Source organism: Saimiri boliviensis, chromosome 18 (assembly GCF_048565385.1).
Source record: "Saimiri boliviensis isolate mSaiBol1 chromosome 18, mSaiBol1.pri, whole genome shotgun sequence".
NCBI lineage: Eukaryota > Metazoa > Chordata > Mammalia > Primates > Cebidae > Saimiri > Saimiri boliviensis.
This window is the reverse complement of record NC_133466.1, coordinates 2,950,425-2,969,921: the sequence shown is the minus strand read 5'-3', so window position 1 is coordinate 2,969,921 and position 19,497 is coordinate 2,950,425. Positions and strand designations below refer to the sequence as shown.

Below are 19,497 nucleotides of genomic sequence, written 5' to 3'. Positions count from 1 at the left end.
GAATGTGTACACTTGGGTCTCCAATCTGGGTGTGGCTGGAGTCTGTGGGGAGAGTGAAAGCTTTACCTTAGGGAAGCACATTTGGAAACTCACTTCAGCAGTCTTCGGGACTCTTGCCATTTAAGGTGCTGGGGGTGGGGAGGGCAGCAATGACTAGAGGTTGACAGTGTGGCCATCTGACAATCTTAAGAGCACATTCCACTTCCTTTTTACATTTTTAAGTGTGACTCAGAGGCTGCTCCTGCCCCAGGCCCCACAGCCGTTGCACAGAGCAAGGCAAGAGGTCTCCCAACCCATACCTGAGCACTTTCTGCTGCCCTTTAAGCATGCAGCAAGCCTGTGCTTACAGGGCCTCTGTACTTCTTCCCAAAGCCTGCACTGCTCCCAGACATCCAAACAGTAATATTTTGCATAAAAATATTTACTCTGAAAAGTTGGGCTGCAAATATGACTTCGATTAAAAAATGTAACAGACTATGTGAGTGGGAGTCATTTTTCCAGCTAACAGTCATTTTGTGCTATGATCTAAGAGCATTGCATGAACATTTATGATGAGAAAAGCAGCAACTTAGCTCCATGGGAACAATGTAAAAATCCCATAATAAAGGCTATTCATGGCCAGGTGCAGTAGCTCATGCCCATAATCCCAGCACTTTGCGGGGCTGAGGCAGGCGGATCACTTGAATCCAGGAGTTAGAGACCAGCCTGGACAACATGATGAAACCCATCTCCCAAAAAATACAGAAAATTAGCCAGGCATGGTGGCATACACCTAGAGTCCCAGCTGCTCTGGAGGCTGAGGCAGGAGATCACTTGAGCCCAGGAGGCAGAAGCTGCAGTGAGCTAAGATCATGCCACTGCACTCCAGCCTGGGCAACAAAACACAATCCTGTCTCAAAAAAAAAAGGGGGGGGTGCTATTCATGAAGCTAAATAATTTAAAAATATGGTGAGCATATAAGCATAGTATAAATAAATGTTTGAGTTTTGAAAATCACATTTGTAATAACATTTTCAAATAATAATTATAAAATTCAGTAAATGGTAGGGGAAAACTGACTATACACATGTGAAAGAATGACGTTGAACCTTCAGCTGAATGATGTGTAAAAACTGACTCAAAATGGATCAAAGACCTAAAGAGGTGAAACTTAAAGAAGAAAACACAGGAGAAAGCCCTTGCACCAAATCATTTGATAATGATTTCTTGGATATGACACCAAAAGCATAAGCAATAAAAGAAAAAAAATCAATAAACTAGACTTAACCAAAATGAACTCGTGCACACCAAAGGACTTAACAGACCGCAAAAAGCCCAGAGAATGGGAGGTAACATCTGCAAATCCCACGTCTGACAAGGTTTCGCCCCTGTAACTCAACAACAGAAACCAAACAATCCAACTCAAAAATGGACAAAGGTCTTGAATAGACTTTTCTTTAATGCCACTGATTCTTCACTTTAAAATGGTTAAAATAGTAAATTTTAGGTCAGGTGTGGTGGCTCATGCCTGTAATCCAGCACTGCGGGAGGCCGAGGCCGGCAGATTACCTGAGGTCTAGAGTTCAAGACCAGCCTAACCAACATGGTGAAACCTTGGTTCTTCACCAAAAATACAAAAAAAAAAAAAAAAAATTAGTTGGGCATGGTGATGTATGCCTGTAGTCCCAGCTACTTCGGGTTCCTGAGGCAGGAGAATTGCTTGAACCCAGGAGGTGGAGGTTGCAGTGGGCCAAGATAACACCACTGCCTTCCAGCGTGGATGACAGAGGGAAACTCCATCTCAAACAAACAAATCAAAAAAAAAAAAAAAAACAGTAAATTTTATGTTAGGTATATTTAACAATTTCAAAACTTTTTAAATTGCAAATTAGAAAGGATAGTAACATTTTCATTTTGTAGCATGCACTAATTAGCACATTCAAAGGACTCCAATTTCTTATTCTACATCTGGAGAGAAATTTAAATGTATACATTCTCAGAACACAGAGGCAGCCGTGGCTCTTAAAGATGAGAGTTTGTGAAGACAGAGGTGTACCACTTATCTCTTGCCCTTCTTACCTGAGCCTGGACTCCAAAAGCATCCGAAGGCCTTTCACCGGCCTACAGGATGCCATATCCTACACTGTATCGGGGTCTATGCTCAGGCTCCTATGCTGGTTGGAGAAGTTCTGAGGCATTCTCAGCACCTATGCCACAGAAGAAAACAGAGCAAACTTCAGGACTTCTCAGAAAATTAGTAAGTCTGCAAACATTTTTATCAACCTTTTCCATTTATATTAACGTGGGGCAAAATAGCTAATGGCAGGTCCAGCTGAATTGATGGAATGGGCAGGCACATTTACAAGTTTTATTCAAAACTTCTGTAAACCAGAAATAAAATTCTAAGCCTCTCAACCATCTGAATGGACACCTCCTCTAAGCCAAGGGCATTCCAAAGTTAGCCTGAAAAATTAGTATAGGCCGTGATGGGAAGTGGAGGTCAGACACGCTCATTATGCCTCCTCCCTTTGAAATTCAGGTGCAGCTGACTAATATAGACATTAGAGCAGAGATCTTGGGACTCTCTGGCAATAAGACACCAAGTTCTAGCCTGACTGTAGTACAGCATCACATGACAGATAGCAGGCCCTGAAAGAAATCAAAATATTATACCCTAAAATATGTTTCTTTGACATATTTTGAAATGGCCCTGCAAAGCTGTCTCTTGTGGGTAAAAGCTATATTCTGTAGAGAATCCTTTTCCTCTGCTCTGATCCAGGAGAGAATTAACTAAGAGTCTGGTACCCTTCTAAGTTTGATAAGAAACATTTCCACTCTATTCTCTCTGAAGCCTGCGACCTGGAGGCTTCACCTGCATAATAAGAACCTTGGTCCCCACAACCCCTTATTTTAACACAAATACTCCCTCCTATAAATTCCAGATCTTTTCATAATAACTTAACTCTTTTAACCAATTGCCAATTAGAAAATCTTTGAATCTGCCTAAGACCTGGAACATGCCCCCCACCAAACCCGTTCCAATTGTCCCACCTTTTCAGACAAAACAAATGTATTACACATCTTACATGTATTAATTGATGTCTTATGTCTCCCTAATGTATAAAACCAAACTGTAGCCCATCCACCTTGGGCACATGTTCCCAGAACTTCCTGGGGCTCTGTCACAGGCCACTGGTCACTCCTATTTGGCTCAAAATAAGTCCATTCAAATATTTTACAGAGTTTAACTCATTTTGTCACCAATTCCTTGACCACGGCCTGACTTCCAGCCTTGGTCTAATTTTCTTCAGGCTCCAGACCTGTGAGCCTATGCTTGGTCCTTTAATGAACTTTAAAACCCTCTGGAATGAGTGAGCGACACAGGCTATATAACTGTACGGAACTAGAAGAACTCTGTGACATGAGGCTTATCCCAAGCTATGCCAGAGGAGACACAGTCTCCAAAGCCACCATGAAGTCTCCATGTTGCTGTCAGTCAGAACAAGGGTTTGCTCTTTTCAGACTGAAGAGAAAGCAGCTCTGACGGTGAATGAGCTGCCAGACAGCAAGAGGCTTGCTCGGAGCCGGGTGGGGAAAAGGGTGAGAAAGGAGGGAGTCAAGTCTGACGCTGGCCTGCCAGGTTTCACATCTTTATATACAAACTGACAGTGCCAAGGAGAAAAACAGTTCTTTAACTTAATCAATGTACGAGGAATTCTGTTAAAATTACATTTCAAGGCCAGGTGCTGTGGCTCACACCTGTAATCCCAGCACTTTGGAAGACCAAGGCAGACGGATCACTTGATGTCAGCAGTTTGAGACCAGCCTGGACAACACGGCGAAACTCTGCCTCTACCAAAAATACAAAGATTAGCCCTCCATGGTGATGCGCACCTGTAATTCCAGCTACTCGGGAGGCTGAGGCAGGAGAATCAATTGTACCCAGGAGGCAGAGGCTGCAGTGAGCCAAGATGGTGCCACTGCACTCCAGCCTGGACAACAGAGTGAGACTCCATCTCAAATAAATAAATAAATAAATAAATAAATAAATAAAACCTTTCAAAATATATGCACTATTTTACTGCTTTGTCTGACTTTAAAATTCACAAGATCTCAAACACTACAAAGTACGTGCCTTTACAAATACCTTTTTGAAAACTGAGTAGTTTTCTTTAGATCACTAGTTGTAAAAAAATTAAAGAACCTATGTTTTCCTATTGACCTTGATACGAAGAGAAGAAATATTAGAGAGGCAGGTCACTCCTTAAAATTGGCCTTAAGTACTTTTCCGGGTATATACATTCAAAACATGGATTTGTCATATATTTCTTCCTGAAAGAGTTTTCGTAAGAACTCTTGCTATTCTTAGCACCTCAAAATCAGGAGAAAAGAAATGATCCTTCTTAATCACATCCGTCCACTAATTAGCTAAACTACACAACATCAAACGGTCTGGTCCAGGCTCACTCCTCTCTATACACTGCTGACCCCATCTCTGGCAGAAAAACATCCTGTAGTTCTGGAGGCAACATCCCTCATTACCTCATTAAATAAACAGCAAGTGAAAAGAAGATAGTACCATGCTATTAAGTATAGAAACACAACATTCTCAATTTTATTCACCAATAATCAGGACCTACAGAACCACACGGCACAGATGGATCAATTTCTCCCTCTATGAATTTTAAATTGCCTTTTGCAACATTCCTCTGGCTCAGATGAGCTAGTGTTCCGCAATATGCCGGCTTGTGAAATCCAAGCAACTGTGCCTCCCTCTACACTTCTTCACTCAGCCTCTCAGCCTTAAATTGCACACTGCCTATAAAAATCTGCTTAAAAGAAAACTGAAGTTACTCTGAAATGCCATATGCAACAAAACAGTTTATTCTTGTGGACGGGGCTGCACTGGTGGGTGTGCCTGCATTTGTTTTGCTCTCACAGCATGCCCAGGGCCCAGCAGCCCTGCAGCACCACACCGAAGGACGCAGCCCAGGAGAAGGAGGGCATGAGTTCTCCAATGTGACTTTAAGGATTGATTTAAAGGGTGATATTGTTAGGCTCTGTGTCCCCACCCAAATCTATCTTGAATTAGAATCCCCAGAATCCTCATCATTCCCATGTGCCAAGGGAGAGAGACCAGGTGGAGGTGACTAGATCGTGGGGGCAGTTTTCCCCGTGCTGTTCTCGTGGTAGTGAGTGAGTTCTCAAGAAAGCTGATGGTTCTGTATGTGTTTGGTAGCCCCTCCTGCATTCATGCTCCTTCCTGCCACCTTGAGAAGAAGGTGCCTTGCTTCCCCTTCAACCATGACTGTAAGTCTCCCGAGGCCTCTCCAGCCCTGGTGAACTGTGAGTCAATTAAACCTCTTTCCTCACAGGCATTTCTTTATAGCAGTGGGAAAACGGACTAAGACTAATGGCAGTTCTCACCCATCATGGCGTGCATGAGAAATGAAGTGTATTCTCTCTTGTTCTCTGCCAGTGGCCTACAAAACAAGCTGGATGGCAACCAGTATGCAGGTAAGACAGACACGCAGGGCCCTGGCATACAGGCACACCCATGCACAAAATGGGAGCCGGAACTACCATTTCATTTAAGGAATCTCAACTAACTGCATGTGTTCTAATCTATTAAAGAGTTGTTGTTACAGTATTTGCTAGAAGAAAAATAGGACTTCTAAGTTTATAGCCAAGAGCCCAGAACAACTTAAGGAGAGTTTTTTTCCACCAACCAAGAACAGTATGGCAATATGCAAAGATTAACTTCCTCGTATCAACTTTCTATTTTAGACAGCAATGACTGCAACACAACTCTTCTGACTTTTATTTGTACTCAAAAATAAAAGAGGTACAAAAACATACAACTAAACTGTCCAATGTCATCCAAAATAGCAGGTTCATCGAAAGGTCACAAAAGTAAACTTGCATTTTGGGAGGATTAATTACAATTACTAGAGAGAGAATGAATTGCTCTTCAAGGAAGTGTATCTTCAAAAAATGCTGACCAATGGGGCAGATGGTTATTTAACTTCGCTTTTTTATGGGTCATAGCGTGCTGAGCAGTGAGAAGCTGCTCTGAGCAAGCCCTCTTCCAGCCAGCACAGACGCAGGCCACTTTTCCAGAAGGATAGGTTCGTTCATGGCCTCTCCTTTGGCAAGCTTGACCAATCGCCGGCAGGTACTCTCACTTCCAGGGCAAGTTATGGGGGATACATATCAATTCGTGTCCATCTCTAACAAATGGCACATGGTGATGGTTTTGGAATATCAAATGAGGGACAGCATTTTCACCAAAACCCTGGTAGCCGAGCACACCTACACATTATGCTCCAGAGTGCGGAGATCTTCCAGGAGCTCTCGGGCTGCGGTTTGCAGGCGAGGATTGCGGCTCTTGGACATTGCCAGGATGCGCTGCAGGGGCAGGGAGCTCCGGAACTCAGAGGCTGACTTGGAGAAGACTTCAGGTTCCAGAACCACAGACTGGACAAGCCTCAGTACATGAAGGCACACCTCTGCATCTGGATCTAGGGGAAAGTGGCAATGCTTCCGGTTAGAATAAAATTTTCTTTTTTGTTTTGTTTTGTTTTTTGAGACTGAGTCTTGCTCTGTCACCCAGGCCAAAGTGCAGTGGCATGATCTCTGCTCACTGCAACCTCCACCTCCCAGGCTCAAGAGATTCTCCTGCCTCAGCCTCCTAAGTAACTGGGATTACAGGTGTATGCTACCATGCCCAACTAATTTTTTGTATTTTTATTTTGTTTATTTATGTATTTATTTTTGAGACGAAGTCTCACTCTGTCACCCAGGCTGGAGTACAGTGGCATGATCTTGGCTCACTGCAACCTCTGCCTCCCGGTGTAAGGTCTTTTAGGCTGACTGATGGCGCCATGGACACCATGGTAACCTCTGTGACCTGCATGGACACTCCAGATGAGTTCCTGGAACTAGAAAGTCTGAAGTCACTGGAAGACCACAAAAAAGGGAAGAATGGTCAACCCCTGCAGCGCCTATTCTTTCAATGCTCCTTATACCTGCCTCAGCTGATAAGGCAATTGGACTTTGTATCTGACCTTGGTCAACCTCATGACTCCAGACCCTACGACCCCTCCTAGCTTGCAAAAACCGCCCTAACTGTAACTTCTGTAACTTTCCACCACCGACCCCCCGAAACCTATAAAAGCAACTCCTGTCCTACCGCCCTCCGCCCTCCGCTGACTCTCTTTTCAGACTCAGCCCACCCACACACACCTGGGTGAATCAACAGCCATGTTGCTCACACAAAGCCTGTTGGGAGGGTCTTTTCATTCAGATTGCAAATTTAACACCAGGTTCAAGTGATTCTCCTGCCTCAGCCTCCTGAGTAGCTAGGATTACAGGCGCGCGCCACCACAGCCAGCTAATTTTTGATATTTTTAGTAGAGACAGGGTTTCACCATGCTGGTCAGGCTGATCTCAAACCCCTGAGCTCAAGCAATCCACCGGCCTCTGTCTTCTGAAGTGCTGAGATTATAGGCATGAGCCACCACACTTGGCCTAGAATAAAATTTTCTACCGTAATCTACCCCTCAAGGGGTTCTCGGCCTTTCCAAATGACAGGTTTGACAGTTTAGAAAACTATAGGCTAATCTAGAAACAGAGTCATCGCTTGATATAAAAGCTTAGCTCATAAAAGCAGCATCAAAAAACTAAATGGTCTAATAATCATCATCTTCAAATATTACAATCATACAATTTTAAAGTGCTAAACTAGAAAGATAAGGGCTTTCTATGTTTGCCAGTGAGGACTAAACTCTGATTTTTTTTATCTTGCCCAAATTCCTGTCTAAAGGTCTGGGGAGTCATGACCGACAAATCATAAATCGTGACTTTCCAACCTGGCTCTGGCATAGCATTACCAGAAAAGGAAGACAATCAAAATATTTTACCCCAAAATGTGTTTCTTTGCTATATTTTGAAATGACCCTGCCAGGCTGTTCTTTGTGGGGGAAATCTGCATTTGTAAAGAATCTCTATTAACATAGCTAGATATTTTTCTTCCAGACCCTCTCAATCCTAAAGAGATTAAGATCTGAATAGGAAACAATTGTCATCTATTGTCTCTAAAGGCAGCCACTATAAAACTTCAAAAGAAGTTTTGGTCTCCACAATCTTCACCTTAACCTGAACATTCCCCTTCTATCAATCCCAGATCTTGAGACAAACTCAACCATCAATCAGAAAATGTTTAAATTCACCTACAGCCTGGTAACCTCTCCCCGCTCCTTCCCCCCACCCCATCTTTCAGTTGTCCCACTTTTCTGGACCAAACCAATGTGTTTTTAAAATGTATTTGATTGATGTCTCTTGCCTCTCAAAAATGCATAAAACCAAGCTGCACCCCGACCACCTTGGGCATGTGTTCTCAGGACCTCACTCCTATTTGCGTCCGAATAATTCTCTTCAACTATTTTATAGAGTTTGACTCTTCATAAACACTAGCATTGTGTTCACTTAAAAGACTGTTTTAAAAAGTATTACTTCTGGCGGGGCGCAGTGGCTCACGCCTGTAATCCCAGCACTTTGGAAGGCAGAGGCAGGTGGATCACCTGAGGTCAGGAGGTCGTAGACCAGCCTGACCAACATGGACAAACCCTATCCCTACTAAAAATACCAAATTAGCCAGGCATGGTGGCATATGCCTGTAATCCCAGCTACTGAGACTGAGACAGAAGAATGACTTGAACCCGGGAGGCAGAGGCTGCAGTGAGCCAAGACTGTGCCATTGCACTCCAGTTTGGGCAACAAGAGCGAAACTCCGTTTCAAAAGAAAAGAAAAGAAAAGAAAAAGTTACTTTTTCACTCCAACTGCAGCAAATCCCTCAGAGACCACATAGCACCTATCAGGGCCACTGAGTTAACACAATGTCATGGGGTATACAAAATTCACATTATTTTCCACATGAATGGCCCTGGGAGTCATAGAATCTGGTAGCCTTGCACACATTGTAGCAACACTAAAAATTAGCTAGACTAAAACAACAAACCCTACGGAAGCTTCAATCCTTCACCAGAGTGGAGCCAACTTTCCTCACCATTCCTCTCTGCTGGCAGCCTTTACAAGGAGGTAAATTCACTTCTTGACTGAGTACTGTAATTGGAACCAGGCTCAAAATCAGCACCTCTTTCTTAGCACATTTACTTAACAACAACAACAAAAAAACCTTTAAAGACGCAGAGTGAAAGAGCGGACTCAACAGTCTCTCAGTGGGAGCTGCCACAGCACTAAGCCCGACAAGAAGCTTCTCACCTACAGAATCAGAAGGCTGCTGTGGCCAGGGAAGACAAACGGCAACCAGCTACAGTCCTGGGGGAGGCCCGGACCCGGCTTAAGCCAGGCTCTTAGAGCACTACTTGAAGGGAAAGGAGGGAAACTTTCTCTAGCACAGACCTGCCGAAGATAAGGGGCAGCTAAGGCAGACACAGAGGCGAGTCCAAAAGCCACTGGTGAAGACACTTTGGCAACTCAGCCCTCATCCTAAGCTCAAGGAAAGGTTGGAAGAATTTGAAGCCAGCGGGACAGAAGGTACATAAACAATAAAACCCAGACCCAGCTCAACTCCCCAACAATGACAGTCCAGTAAAAAAAGAGGAGCAGCCATTCCTGAGCGTAGCACTATCTACCTACCTCATTCCCCTCTGCAGGGTGGGTACACCACAGCCCAGAGGCCAAATGTAGCCCAGGACCTGCTTTTGTACGGGCTGCAAGCTAAGAATGGTTTTACTTTTCTTTCTTTCTTTCTTTCTTTGGAGACAGGGTCTTGCTCTGCCTCCCAGGCCGGAGTGCTGTGGTACAATCATGGCTCACTACAATCTCAATCTCCTGGGCTCAAGCCATCCTCCTGCCTCAGCCTGCCAAGTAACAGGGACCACAGATACATGTGGCCACACCCAGCTAATTTTTCATATTTTTTGTAGAGACAGTGTCTTACCACATTGCCCAGGCTGGTCTCAAATCCCTGGGCTGAAGCGATCCTCCACCTCAGCTCCCAAAGTGCTAGAATTATAGGCATGAACCACTGCACCCTACCAGGTTTCACATTTTTTAAGGGTAATTTTTAAAAAGTAAAAACCAGAAGAACAATATGCAACAGGGACTACACATGGCCCTCAGAACTCAAAATATTTCCTATTTGATCCATTACAGAAAAAGTTTGTTGACCTTGCCTACTGCCCTCCACACAATGTCCAACACTCAATTAAACATTACAATGAAAAGGCGAAGGAGGCAGGGTCTGATGACTCACGCTTATAATCCCAGCACTTTGGAAGGTTAAGGCAGGCGGATCAGGAGGTCAGGAGTTCGAGACCAGCCTGACCAACATGGTGAAACCCTATCTCTACTAAAAATACAAAAATTACTGAGGCACAGTGGTGCACACCTATAATCCCATCTACTCAGGAGGCTTAGGCAGGAGAATCACTTAAATCTGGGAGGCAGAGGTTGCAGTGAGCTAAGATCGCACCACTGCACTCCAGCTTGGGTGACAGAGTGAGACTCTGCTTAAAAAAAAAAAACAGAAGACAAAAGAAACAAAAGGCTCATTGTCAAGTGACAACAGAAGCAGACACACACACAGATAACCTGGAATAATGACAATACAGAAATTTCAGAAAAAGAATCTGAAATAAATATGATTAATAGATGGGAAAACACTGTTTTAAGATTCTTACACTATACCTGAAGCAGCAGATTATTATTTAAAGGTAGACAGACCTGCAATGCATAACATTTCAGTCAACGATGGACTCACTACACGTACAAAGGTGGTCCTGTAAGATTATACCATATTTTTACTGTACTTTGTCTAAGTCTAGATACACAAATATCAGTGTTACAATCACCTACAGTATTCATTCACATGCTGAACTGGTTTGTAGCCTAGGAGCAATAGTTTATGCCATATAGTCTAGGTGTATAGAAGCCTGTACCATCTAGGTTTGGGTAAGCATATGCAATATTCATGCCACAGTGAAACTGCCTACTGACACATTTCTCAGAGTATATACCTGTCATTAAGTGAATGCTATACTATGATTAAATAGTGTACTGTCAACCCTTAGCCTAATTTTTAAAAAATGTTTTTAAAAGTGTAATGATAAACCACAAGTGGTGGTGCATGCCTATAATCCCAGCTACTTGGGAGGCTGAGGCAGGAGAATTGCTTGAACCTGGGAAGCAGAGGTTGCAGCTAGCTGAGATCGCACCACTACACTCCAGCCTGGGCAACACAGCAAGACTCCATCTCAAAAAAAAAAAAAAAAAAAAGAAAGAAAAGAAAATTATAAGCTAACATCCCTAATCCTTAACAAAATACTAGCAAACTGAATCCAACTGCACATCAGAAAAATAACACATCATTATCAAATGGAACTTACCACAGGGATTCAAGGATGGTTCAACATATGTAAATCAATAAACGTGATACATTACATCAACAGAACAAAAGACAAAAACTATATGTTCATTCAACAGATGCTGAAAAACATTTGATAAAATTCAACATCCTTTTATGATAAAAACCTTAAAAAAAAATAGGGATAGAAGGAATATACCTCAACATAATAAAGGTCATGTGTGACAAATCCACAACTAACGTTATACTAAATGACAAACGCTGAAATCCTTTGACCCAAGAACTGCAACAAGATGCCCACTTTCACTGCTCCTATCCGACACAGTGCGGGAAGTCCTAGTCAGAACAATCAGGCAACAAAAAGAAAAGGCAGCAAAAGTGGAAAAGAAGAAGTCAAACTATCCTTTGCTAAAAATGTGATCTTCTACCTAGAAAAATCTAAAGAGTCCCCCAAAAAACTGACAACTGATAAATAAATTCAGTGAAGTTGCAGGATACAAAATCAATATGCAAAAATCAGCAATGTTTCTATACACCTACATAATACACATACATAATGAACAAGCTGAGGAAAGAGGAGAGAGAGAGAGGAGAGGAGAGAGAGGTGGGGGGAGGGGGGAGAGGGAGAGAGGGAGAGGAGAGGAAGGAAATGAAATCACATTTGCAACAGCTACCCAAAAATTTAAAGACCTAGGAATAAATTTATCCTAGGAGGTGAAAGATCTCTACACGGAAAATGACAAAACACGGATCAAAGACACTGAATAGGACACAAACACAAAGACATCCCATGTTCAAAGATTGGAATAATCAATCATACTGTCCAAAGTCATCTACAGATTCAATGCAATCGCTATCAAAATATCAATGTCATTTTTCACAGAAATAGAAAAGAAAATCTAAAATTTTGATGGAACCAAAAGAGCCCAAATAGCCAATGCAATTATGAGCAAAAAAGAAAAAAGCAAGAGGCATCAGACTACTTGACTTCAAAACAGATTACAAAGCTTTAATAACCAAAGTAGCATGGTACTGGTATAAAAACAGACACACAGACCAATGGAACAGAATCCAAAATCCAGAAATAAATTCACATATTTACAACAAAGGTGTCAAAAATATACCCTGGGAGAAGGACAGTCTCTTCAATAAATGGGTGCTGGGAAAATTGGATATCCATATGCAGAAGAATAAAACTCGACCGCTATCTATCAACAAATACTTAAAAAGCAACTCAAGATGGATAAAAGCTTAAATGTTAGACCCAAAACTAAAAACCGCTAGAAGAAAATATAGGAAATACACTTCAGGACATTTGGTATAGGCAAATATTTTAGACGAAGACCTTGAAAGCACAGACAACAAACAAAAACCGGCGAATGGGACTATATTGAACTAAAAACCTTCTGCATGGTGAAGAAACAACAGAATGAAGAGACAATGTGCTGAATGAGAGAAACTATTTGCAAACTATTCCTCTGACAAGGGACTAATATCCAGTATCTAAAAGGAACTCAAACAACTCAAATAAAAGAAAAAATATTCCCCTTAAAAAGTGAGCAAAAGATTTGAACAGATATTTCTCAAAATAAGCCATAGAAATGGCCAATAAGTATACAAAAAACACTCAATATTACTAATAATCAGGGAAATGCAAACCAAAATCATAATGAGATATCCTCCTTACCCCAGTTAGAATGACTATCACTAAGAAGACAAAAAGCAGGCACTGGTGAGGGTGCGGAGAAAAGGGAACTCTTACACATTGTTGATAGGAATGTAAATCAGTATAGTACCTATGGAAAATAGTATAGCAATTTCTCAAAAACAAAAAAAAAGAAAAGAAAAGAAATAGAATTACCATGTGATCCAGCAATTCCACTTCTGGACATTTATCCAAAGGAAAAGAAATCAATATATCAAAGGAATACCCCCATGTTTATTGCAGCACTGTTCATAATAGCCAAGAGACAAAATCAACCTAAGTGTCTGTCGACAGGTGAGCAGATAAAGAAAATGTGGTATATATACACAGTGGAATATTAGAAAAGAATATTGCAGCAACATGGATGGAACTGCAGGTCACTATGTTAAATGAAATAAGCCAGGCACAGAAAGACAAATTTTGCATGTTCTCACTCATATGTGGAAACTGAAAAGTGGATCTCATGAAGGTAGACTAGAGTGACTGATAAAGGTTGGGAAGGGTCTGTGGGTGGAAGCGGGGATGAGAGAGGTTGGTCAATACAAACACAGATAGAAGGTGTAAGTACTAATGTTTGATAGTGGAGTAGGGTGATGATAGCTAACAGCAATGTATACTGTATTTCAAAGTAGCTAGAAAAATACGAAATGTTCTCAATACATAGAAATGATACTCAAGGTGATGGATACTCCAAATACCCTGACTTGATCAGCTAGATCAGTATACATTCTACATATGCAATAAAATATCACCTATCACCCCACAAATATGTAAAAGATGATATATTTTTAAAATTTGAGAACAGAATGAAGGGAAGGATGACAGAAGGGGAGGACAGAGAGGAGAAAAGAGAGACAGAAAGGTCTGCCGAAGCCCTCCCCGTGCCTCCTGCTCAGCCGAACTCCTGTTCTCCCAGACCCATGAACTTGGCAACAGGGTTCAACAACCCCTGCCCAGAGACCCTAGGCCTTACTGACATCTCTCCCATTCCTGGTTCCACCAGGATCCTCACTGCCTGGGCTCACATCCCTGCACCGCCACCGGCTCCCTGGGTGAATTAGTACTGACCTGCCAGGACCGATGAGTTACCGCATGGAAAGTGCTCACAACAGGGCTCAGCACAGAGCAAGCACTGAAACTGCTCACGATCACCACTGACATCTCATCAAGTACTTTGTACTGGCTGAATCTAGTTCATTTAAGTCTTGCCTTCTTGGCAAATTTCAAATTCTGTTACACAGTACACAAGACAATAACCCTCACAGATCCAGACCACAGTGCTGTGTAGACTCCTGGCTGACACTGTACCTGAATGCATACCACTGTGGTGAGCAGGGTTGGCTGGACACACAGAGAGGCGCCTGCATCACAGTGAGGCCTACTGCATGTAGGATGTGCTGTCCATACCCTGCATCAGGCGGGGTGAGCCGGCCCAGGCTGTCTATTAATGCCATGTTCCCACACTGTCTAATAGACTAAGATCTGTTATCAGGTGAATTCTAAAAATAAACAATGCCAAACATATCTTTGAAATAAGCTGCATGTCACCTGCCACAGCGCACTCAGCCAAGCAATAAAATTTACTTGGGTTTCCTCCGCTCCTTGCAGATCCTTTTCCTTTAGCTAAACAAATAGGTGCCTTGAGCATCAAACTACAATTTAAAAATATCCTGAAAGCCACCAATGTTCTCAACTACAATCTAAGAAGCATCCATTCAAATCATGCCTTATACACTGCTATTTGTCCCAAGTGACCAGCGAGCATTTTCAAAAATCTCTTACTTCTGTCAAGTTCTTCATAAATCTTTTTGGCCTTTCACGGTGTCGTCTCCTCTGACAGCAGCTCCCCTTGCCATACACCAACATCTGACCGTTTCTCTCAGATGACTACAGTGCCCACCAGCTCTTACAGAGAAATCTCAATGTGTGTTACTCTGGAGACAACATGAAGGACATCTCTACAATTACTTCTTTGCAGTAAAGAAAAAAAAATTCAGTGAGTCAAGAAAAAAAATCCCATTGAATTTTTTAAAACCAGTTTTACAAACTAACTGTATTAGTCCATTTTTATGCTGCTGATAAACACATACCCAAGACTGGGAAGAGGAGCCCTCATGATCATGGTGGAAGGTAAGGAGGAACGAATCACATCTTACATGCATGGCGGCAGGCAAAGAGAGAGCTTGTGCAGGGAACTTTCCATTTTTAAAACCGTCAGACCTCATGAGACTTATTCACTATCACAAGAACAGCACGGGAAAGACTGGCCTCCATTATTCAGTTCTTTCCCACCAGGTCCCTCCTACAACACATGGGAATTGTGGGAGCTACAAGATGAGATTTGGGTGGAGACACAGAGCCAAACCGTATCATTCCGACCCTGACCCCTCCCAAATCTCACGTCTTCACATTTCAAAACCAATCATGCCTTTCCAACAGTCCCCCAAAGTCTTAACTCATTTCAGCATTAACTCAGAAGTCACAGTCCAAAGTCTCATCTGAGACAAGCCAAGTCCCTTCCACCTGTGAGCCTGTAAAATCAAAAGCAAGGTAGTTACTTCCTACATACAATGGGGGTACAGAAATTGGGTAAACATAGCCAGTCTGAATAGGAGGAATTGGCCAAAACAGAGGGGCTGCAGGCCCCATGCAAGGCCAAAATCCAGCAGAGCAGGCACATTTTAAAATTCCAAAATGAACTCCTTTGACTCCATGTCTCACATCCAGGTCATGCTAATGTAAGAGGTAGGCTCCCACAGCCTTGGGCAGCTCCTCCCCTGTGGCTTTGCAGGGTATAGCCCCTCTCCTGACTGCTTTCACGGGCTGGCGTTGAGTGCCTGCAGCTTTTCCAGGTGCATGGTGCAAGCTGTCAGTGGACAGTGGCCCTCTTCGCACAGCTCCCTAGGTGGTGCTCCAGTAGGGACTCTGTGTGGGAGCTCCAACCCCACATTTTCCTGTTGCACTGCCCTAGCAGAGGCTCTCCACAACAGCCCTGTCCCTGCAGCAAACTTCTGCCTGGACAACCAGGCACTTCCATACAACCTCTAAAATCCAGGCAGAGATTCCCAAAACCCAGTTTTTCACTCTTGTGCACTGACAGACTCAATACCACATGGAGGCTGCCAAGACTTAAGGCTTGCACCCTCTGAAGTCACAGCCTGAGCTCTGTGTTGACGCCTTTCAGCCATGGCTGGAGTGGCTGGGACGCAGGGCACCAAGTTCCCAGGCTGCACACAGTACAGGGACCCTGGTCCTGGCCCAAAAAACCAATTTTTCCTTCTAGGCCTCTAGGCCTATGCTGGGAGGGGCTGCCACAAAGGTCTCTGACATGCCCTGGAGACATTTCCCCATTGTCTCAGGGCTTAACATTCAGCTCCTTGTTACTTACACAAATTTCTGCGGCTGGTTTGAATTTCTCCTCAGAAAATCAGATTTTCTTTTCTATCACATTGTCAGGCTGCAAATTTTCTGAACTTTTATCTTCTGCTTCCCTTATAAAACGGAATGCCTTTAACAGCACCCAAGTCACCTCTCGAATGCTTTACTGCTTAGAAATTTCTTCTGCCAGATACCCTAAATCATCTCTCACAAGTTCAAACTTCCACAAACTTCTAAGGCAGGGGCAAATGCCACCAATCTCTTTACTAAAACATAACAAGAGTCACCTTTGCTCCAGTTCCCAACAATTTCCTCATCTCGATCTGAGATCACCTCAGCCTGGACTTTATTGTCCATTATTATCAGCATTTTGGTCAAAGCCATTCAACAAGTCTCAAGGAAGTTCCAAACTTTTCCTCATTTTCTTATCTTCTTCTGAGCCCTCCAAACTGTTCCAACCTCTGCCTGTATCCCAGTTCCAAAGTTTTTTTCATATTTTTGAGTATCTTTTCAGCTGCACCCCCCTCCCAGTACCAATTTGCTGTATTAGTCCATTTTTATACTGCTGATAAAGACATACCCAAGACTGGGAAGAAAAATATTTAATGGACTTACAGTTCCACATGGCTGGGAAGGGCTCACAATCATGGCAGGACGTAAGGAGGAGCAGGTCACATCTTACATGGATGGTGGCAGGCAAAGAGAGAGCTTGTGCAGGGAAACTACCATTTTTAAAACCATCAGACCTCATGAGACTTAGTCACTATCATGAGAACAGCACAGGAAAGACCTGCCCCCATGATTCAATAACCTCCCAATAATCTCCCCCATGGTTCAATAATCTCCCACCATGATTCAATAAATTCCCACAACACGTGGGACTTATGGGAGCTACAAGATGAGATTTGGGTGGGGACAGAACCAAACCACATTACCAACCAAAACTAATTATCTGATTCTCTAGCCAAGAGAGAGTTATTGAGCTTTAAACATTAAGACAGATCAGATACACATTTAATATTGCCATAGGAGCCCTTGTATTAAAGTAGCAATTTGAGTAGATTTAGTGCTATCATATACAAATAATACTTTCACAGGTGATGTTTACGTTTGCCCTTTTTGTGAGTGACTGTCACCCAAGTACAGTGCTCTTGCTGCTGCCATTTGCAATGAGGGGAACAAGTTCTGGAGGGTTCAATGCCTTGTCTTGTCTTATCTAAAAGACCTGACTAACTGAAATTAACACAAGAAGGCAACATGCCTATGGAAATCCACAATAATCCTTGATAAACAAGCATGGGAAATGAAAGGGCAGGTATGCTTTCTGCCTGTTCTTGGAGTACATTTAAACTATAAAAAGGGTGCTTGATAAAAAGGATCAATTTCAAGGCAACTTGACAAAAGTATTAACCATAAGATCCTGTTAAATTTAAATTAGAACATAATTTGATTTTTAAAATCATATCTATTAAGATATGCTTATATAAACAGAAGAATCCCTTCCCTGGAGAAAAATTATCTAGCTAATTCTTAAAAAAGAATTGAGATTATAAAAAGTATTCCAATCAATCTTAAAGAAAAAAAAGAGTAAGTAATTGCCATTGTGTGGAACTAAGAGGGATGAAGAGAACAAGTAATAATAAACTGAAAAGTCTTCCACAGAAGAAAACTCCTCTCCACTAAAATCAAATCTTCATCAAGAATCTGCTAAACAAAATAAAACCACCCAGAATAAAACTGGTCTCTCCCTCAGTAATTCAATAAAGCAGAAGAGAGTATGGACTGGCAGCTGTCCCTCCCTTGCTGTGAAAATTGCCTCTTCCTTCCAGAGAGTCCTGCCCAATGATCAACATCTGAAGTGGAAACAGCCCACGAGGTCTCTGGGGAACTACCCTTTCACCAGCATACCAGAACCCACAGAAACCCAAAGTTGGCTCTCCGCTTCAAGGCACTCAGCTGTGTGTGTGTGATGAGGTATTACGTCTTCACCCCCCAAAATACTGTCACTGTTCAGAACATTTTTGGAACTCCTCCTAGAATTACCTTCAATCTGTGAGCCACACACAAACATCAGTGTTATCATCTCGGATTCTGCTGCCACCTCCCCATCAGGATTCTAAGACTGAGAGTGTTACTTAAAAGTTACATTGTGTATATGTACCACATTTTCCCTATCCAGTCTATCATCCTTGGGCATTTGGGTTGGTTCCAGGTCTTTGCTATTGTAAACAGTGCTGCAATGAACATTCGTGTGCACGTGTCCTTGTAGTAGAATGATTTATAATCCTTTGGATATATACCCAGTAATGGGATTGCTGGGTCAAATGGGATTTCTATTTTTAGGTCCTTGAGGAATATGGGGGGAAATGGGGGAGGGACAGGGGAGTGGGGAGGTGGGAAGAGATAGCATGGGGAGAAATGACAGATACAGGTGAGGGGACGGAAGGCAGCAAACCACACTGCCATGTGTGTACCTATGCAACAATCTTGCATGTTCTTCACATATACCCCAAAACCTAAAATGCAATAAAAAAAAAAAGACTGCAAAAAAAAAAAAAAAAAAAAAGAGTTACATTGGTGGCCAGGTGCAGTGGCTCTTGCCTGTAATCCCAGCACTTTGGGAGGCCAAGGTAGGCTGATCATTTGAGGTCAGGAATTTGAGACCAGCCTGGCCAACATAGTGAAACCCCGTCTCTACTAAAAATACAAAAAAATTAGCCAGGCGTCATGACACATGCCTATAGTCCTAGCTACTCAGGGGGCTGAGGCAGGAGAATTGCTTGAACCCAGGAGATGAAGGTTGCAGTGAGCTGATATCATGCCACTGCACTCTAGCCTGGGTGACAGAGTAAGACTCTACCTCAAAATTAAATTAAATAAAAAATAAAAGTCACGCTGGCTACTATGAGCTTCATCTATGAGCCACTATGAAGGTGAAGAGACCAAGTGGCCCCCCCGGACCCCACTCACACAGCTGGGCCCTCTCACCTGCCCACCTGTAGGTTCAGAAGCATAGGACAGTCCCCAGTTGCGTGTGGAAACACT

At 42.8% G+C, this 19,497-nt stretch overlaps 1 protein-coding gene across 3 annotated transcripts in view; it reads right to left on the bottom strand.

Moving 5' to 3' along the window:
* Window positions 1–1,835: 1,835 nt before the first annotated feature.
* Window positions 1,836–19,497, bottom strand: part of HSF2BP (heat shock transcription factor 2 binding protein) — a 106,528-nt gene continuing 88,866 nt past the window's right edge. For 2 of the 3 annotated variants that reach the window (XM_039480504.2, XM_039480506.2), the window contains exons 8-9: window positions 6,296–6,500; window positions 1,836–2,186 (exon numbers count right to left, since the gene is read on the bottom strand). In XM_039480504.2, coding sequence (XP_039336438.1) covers window positions 2,180–2,186; window positions 6,296–6,500 — 212 coding nt within the window. In that variant the 3' untranslated portion in view covers window positions 1,836–2,179. Of the gene's footprint in view, window positions 2,187–5,118; window positions 6,501–19,497 lie in introns of those variants that run through there. The other variant, XM_039480505.2, reaches the window with a different exon arrangement.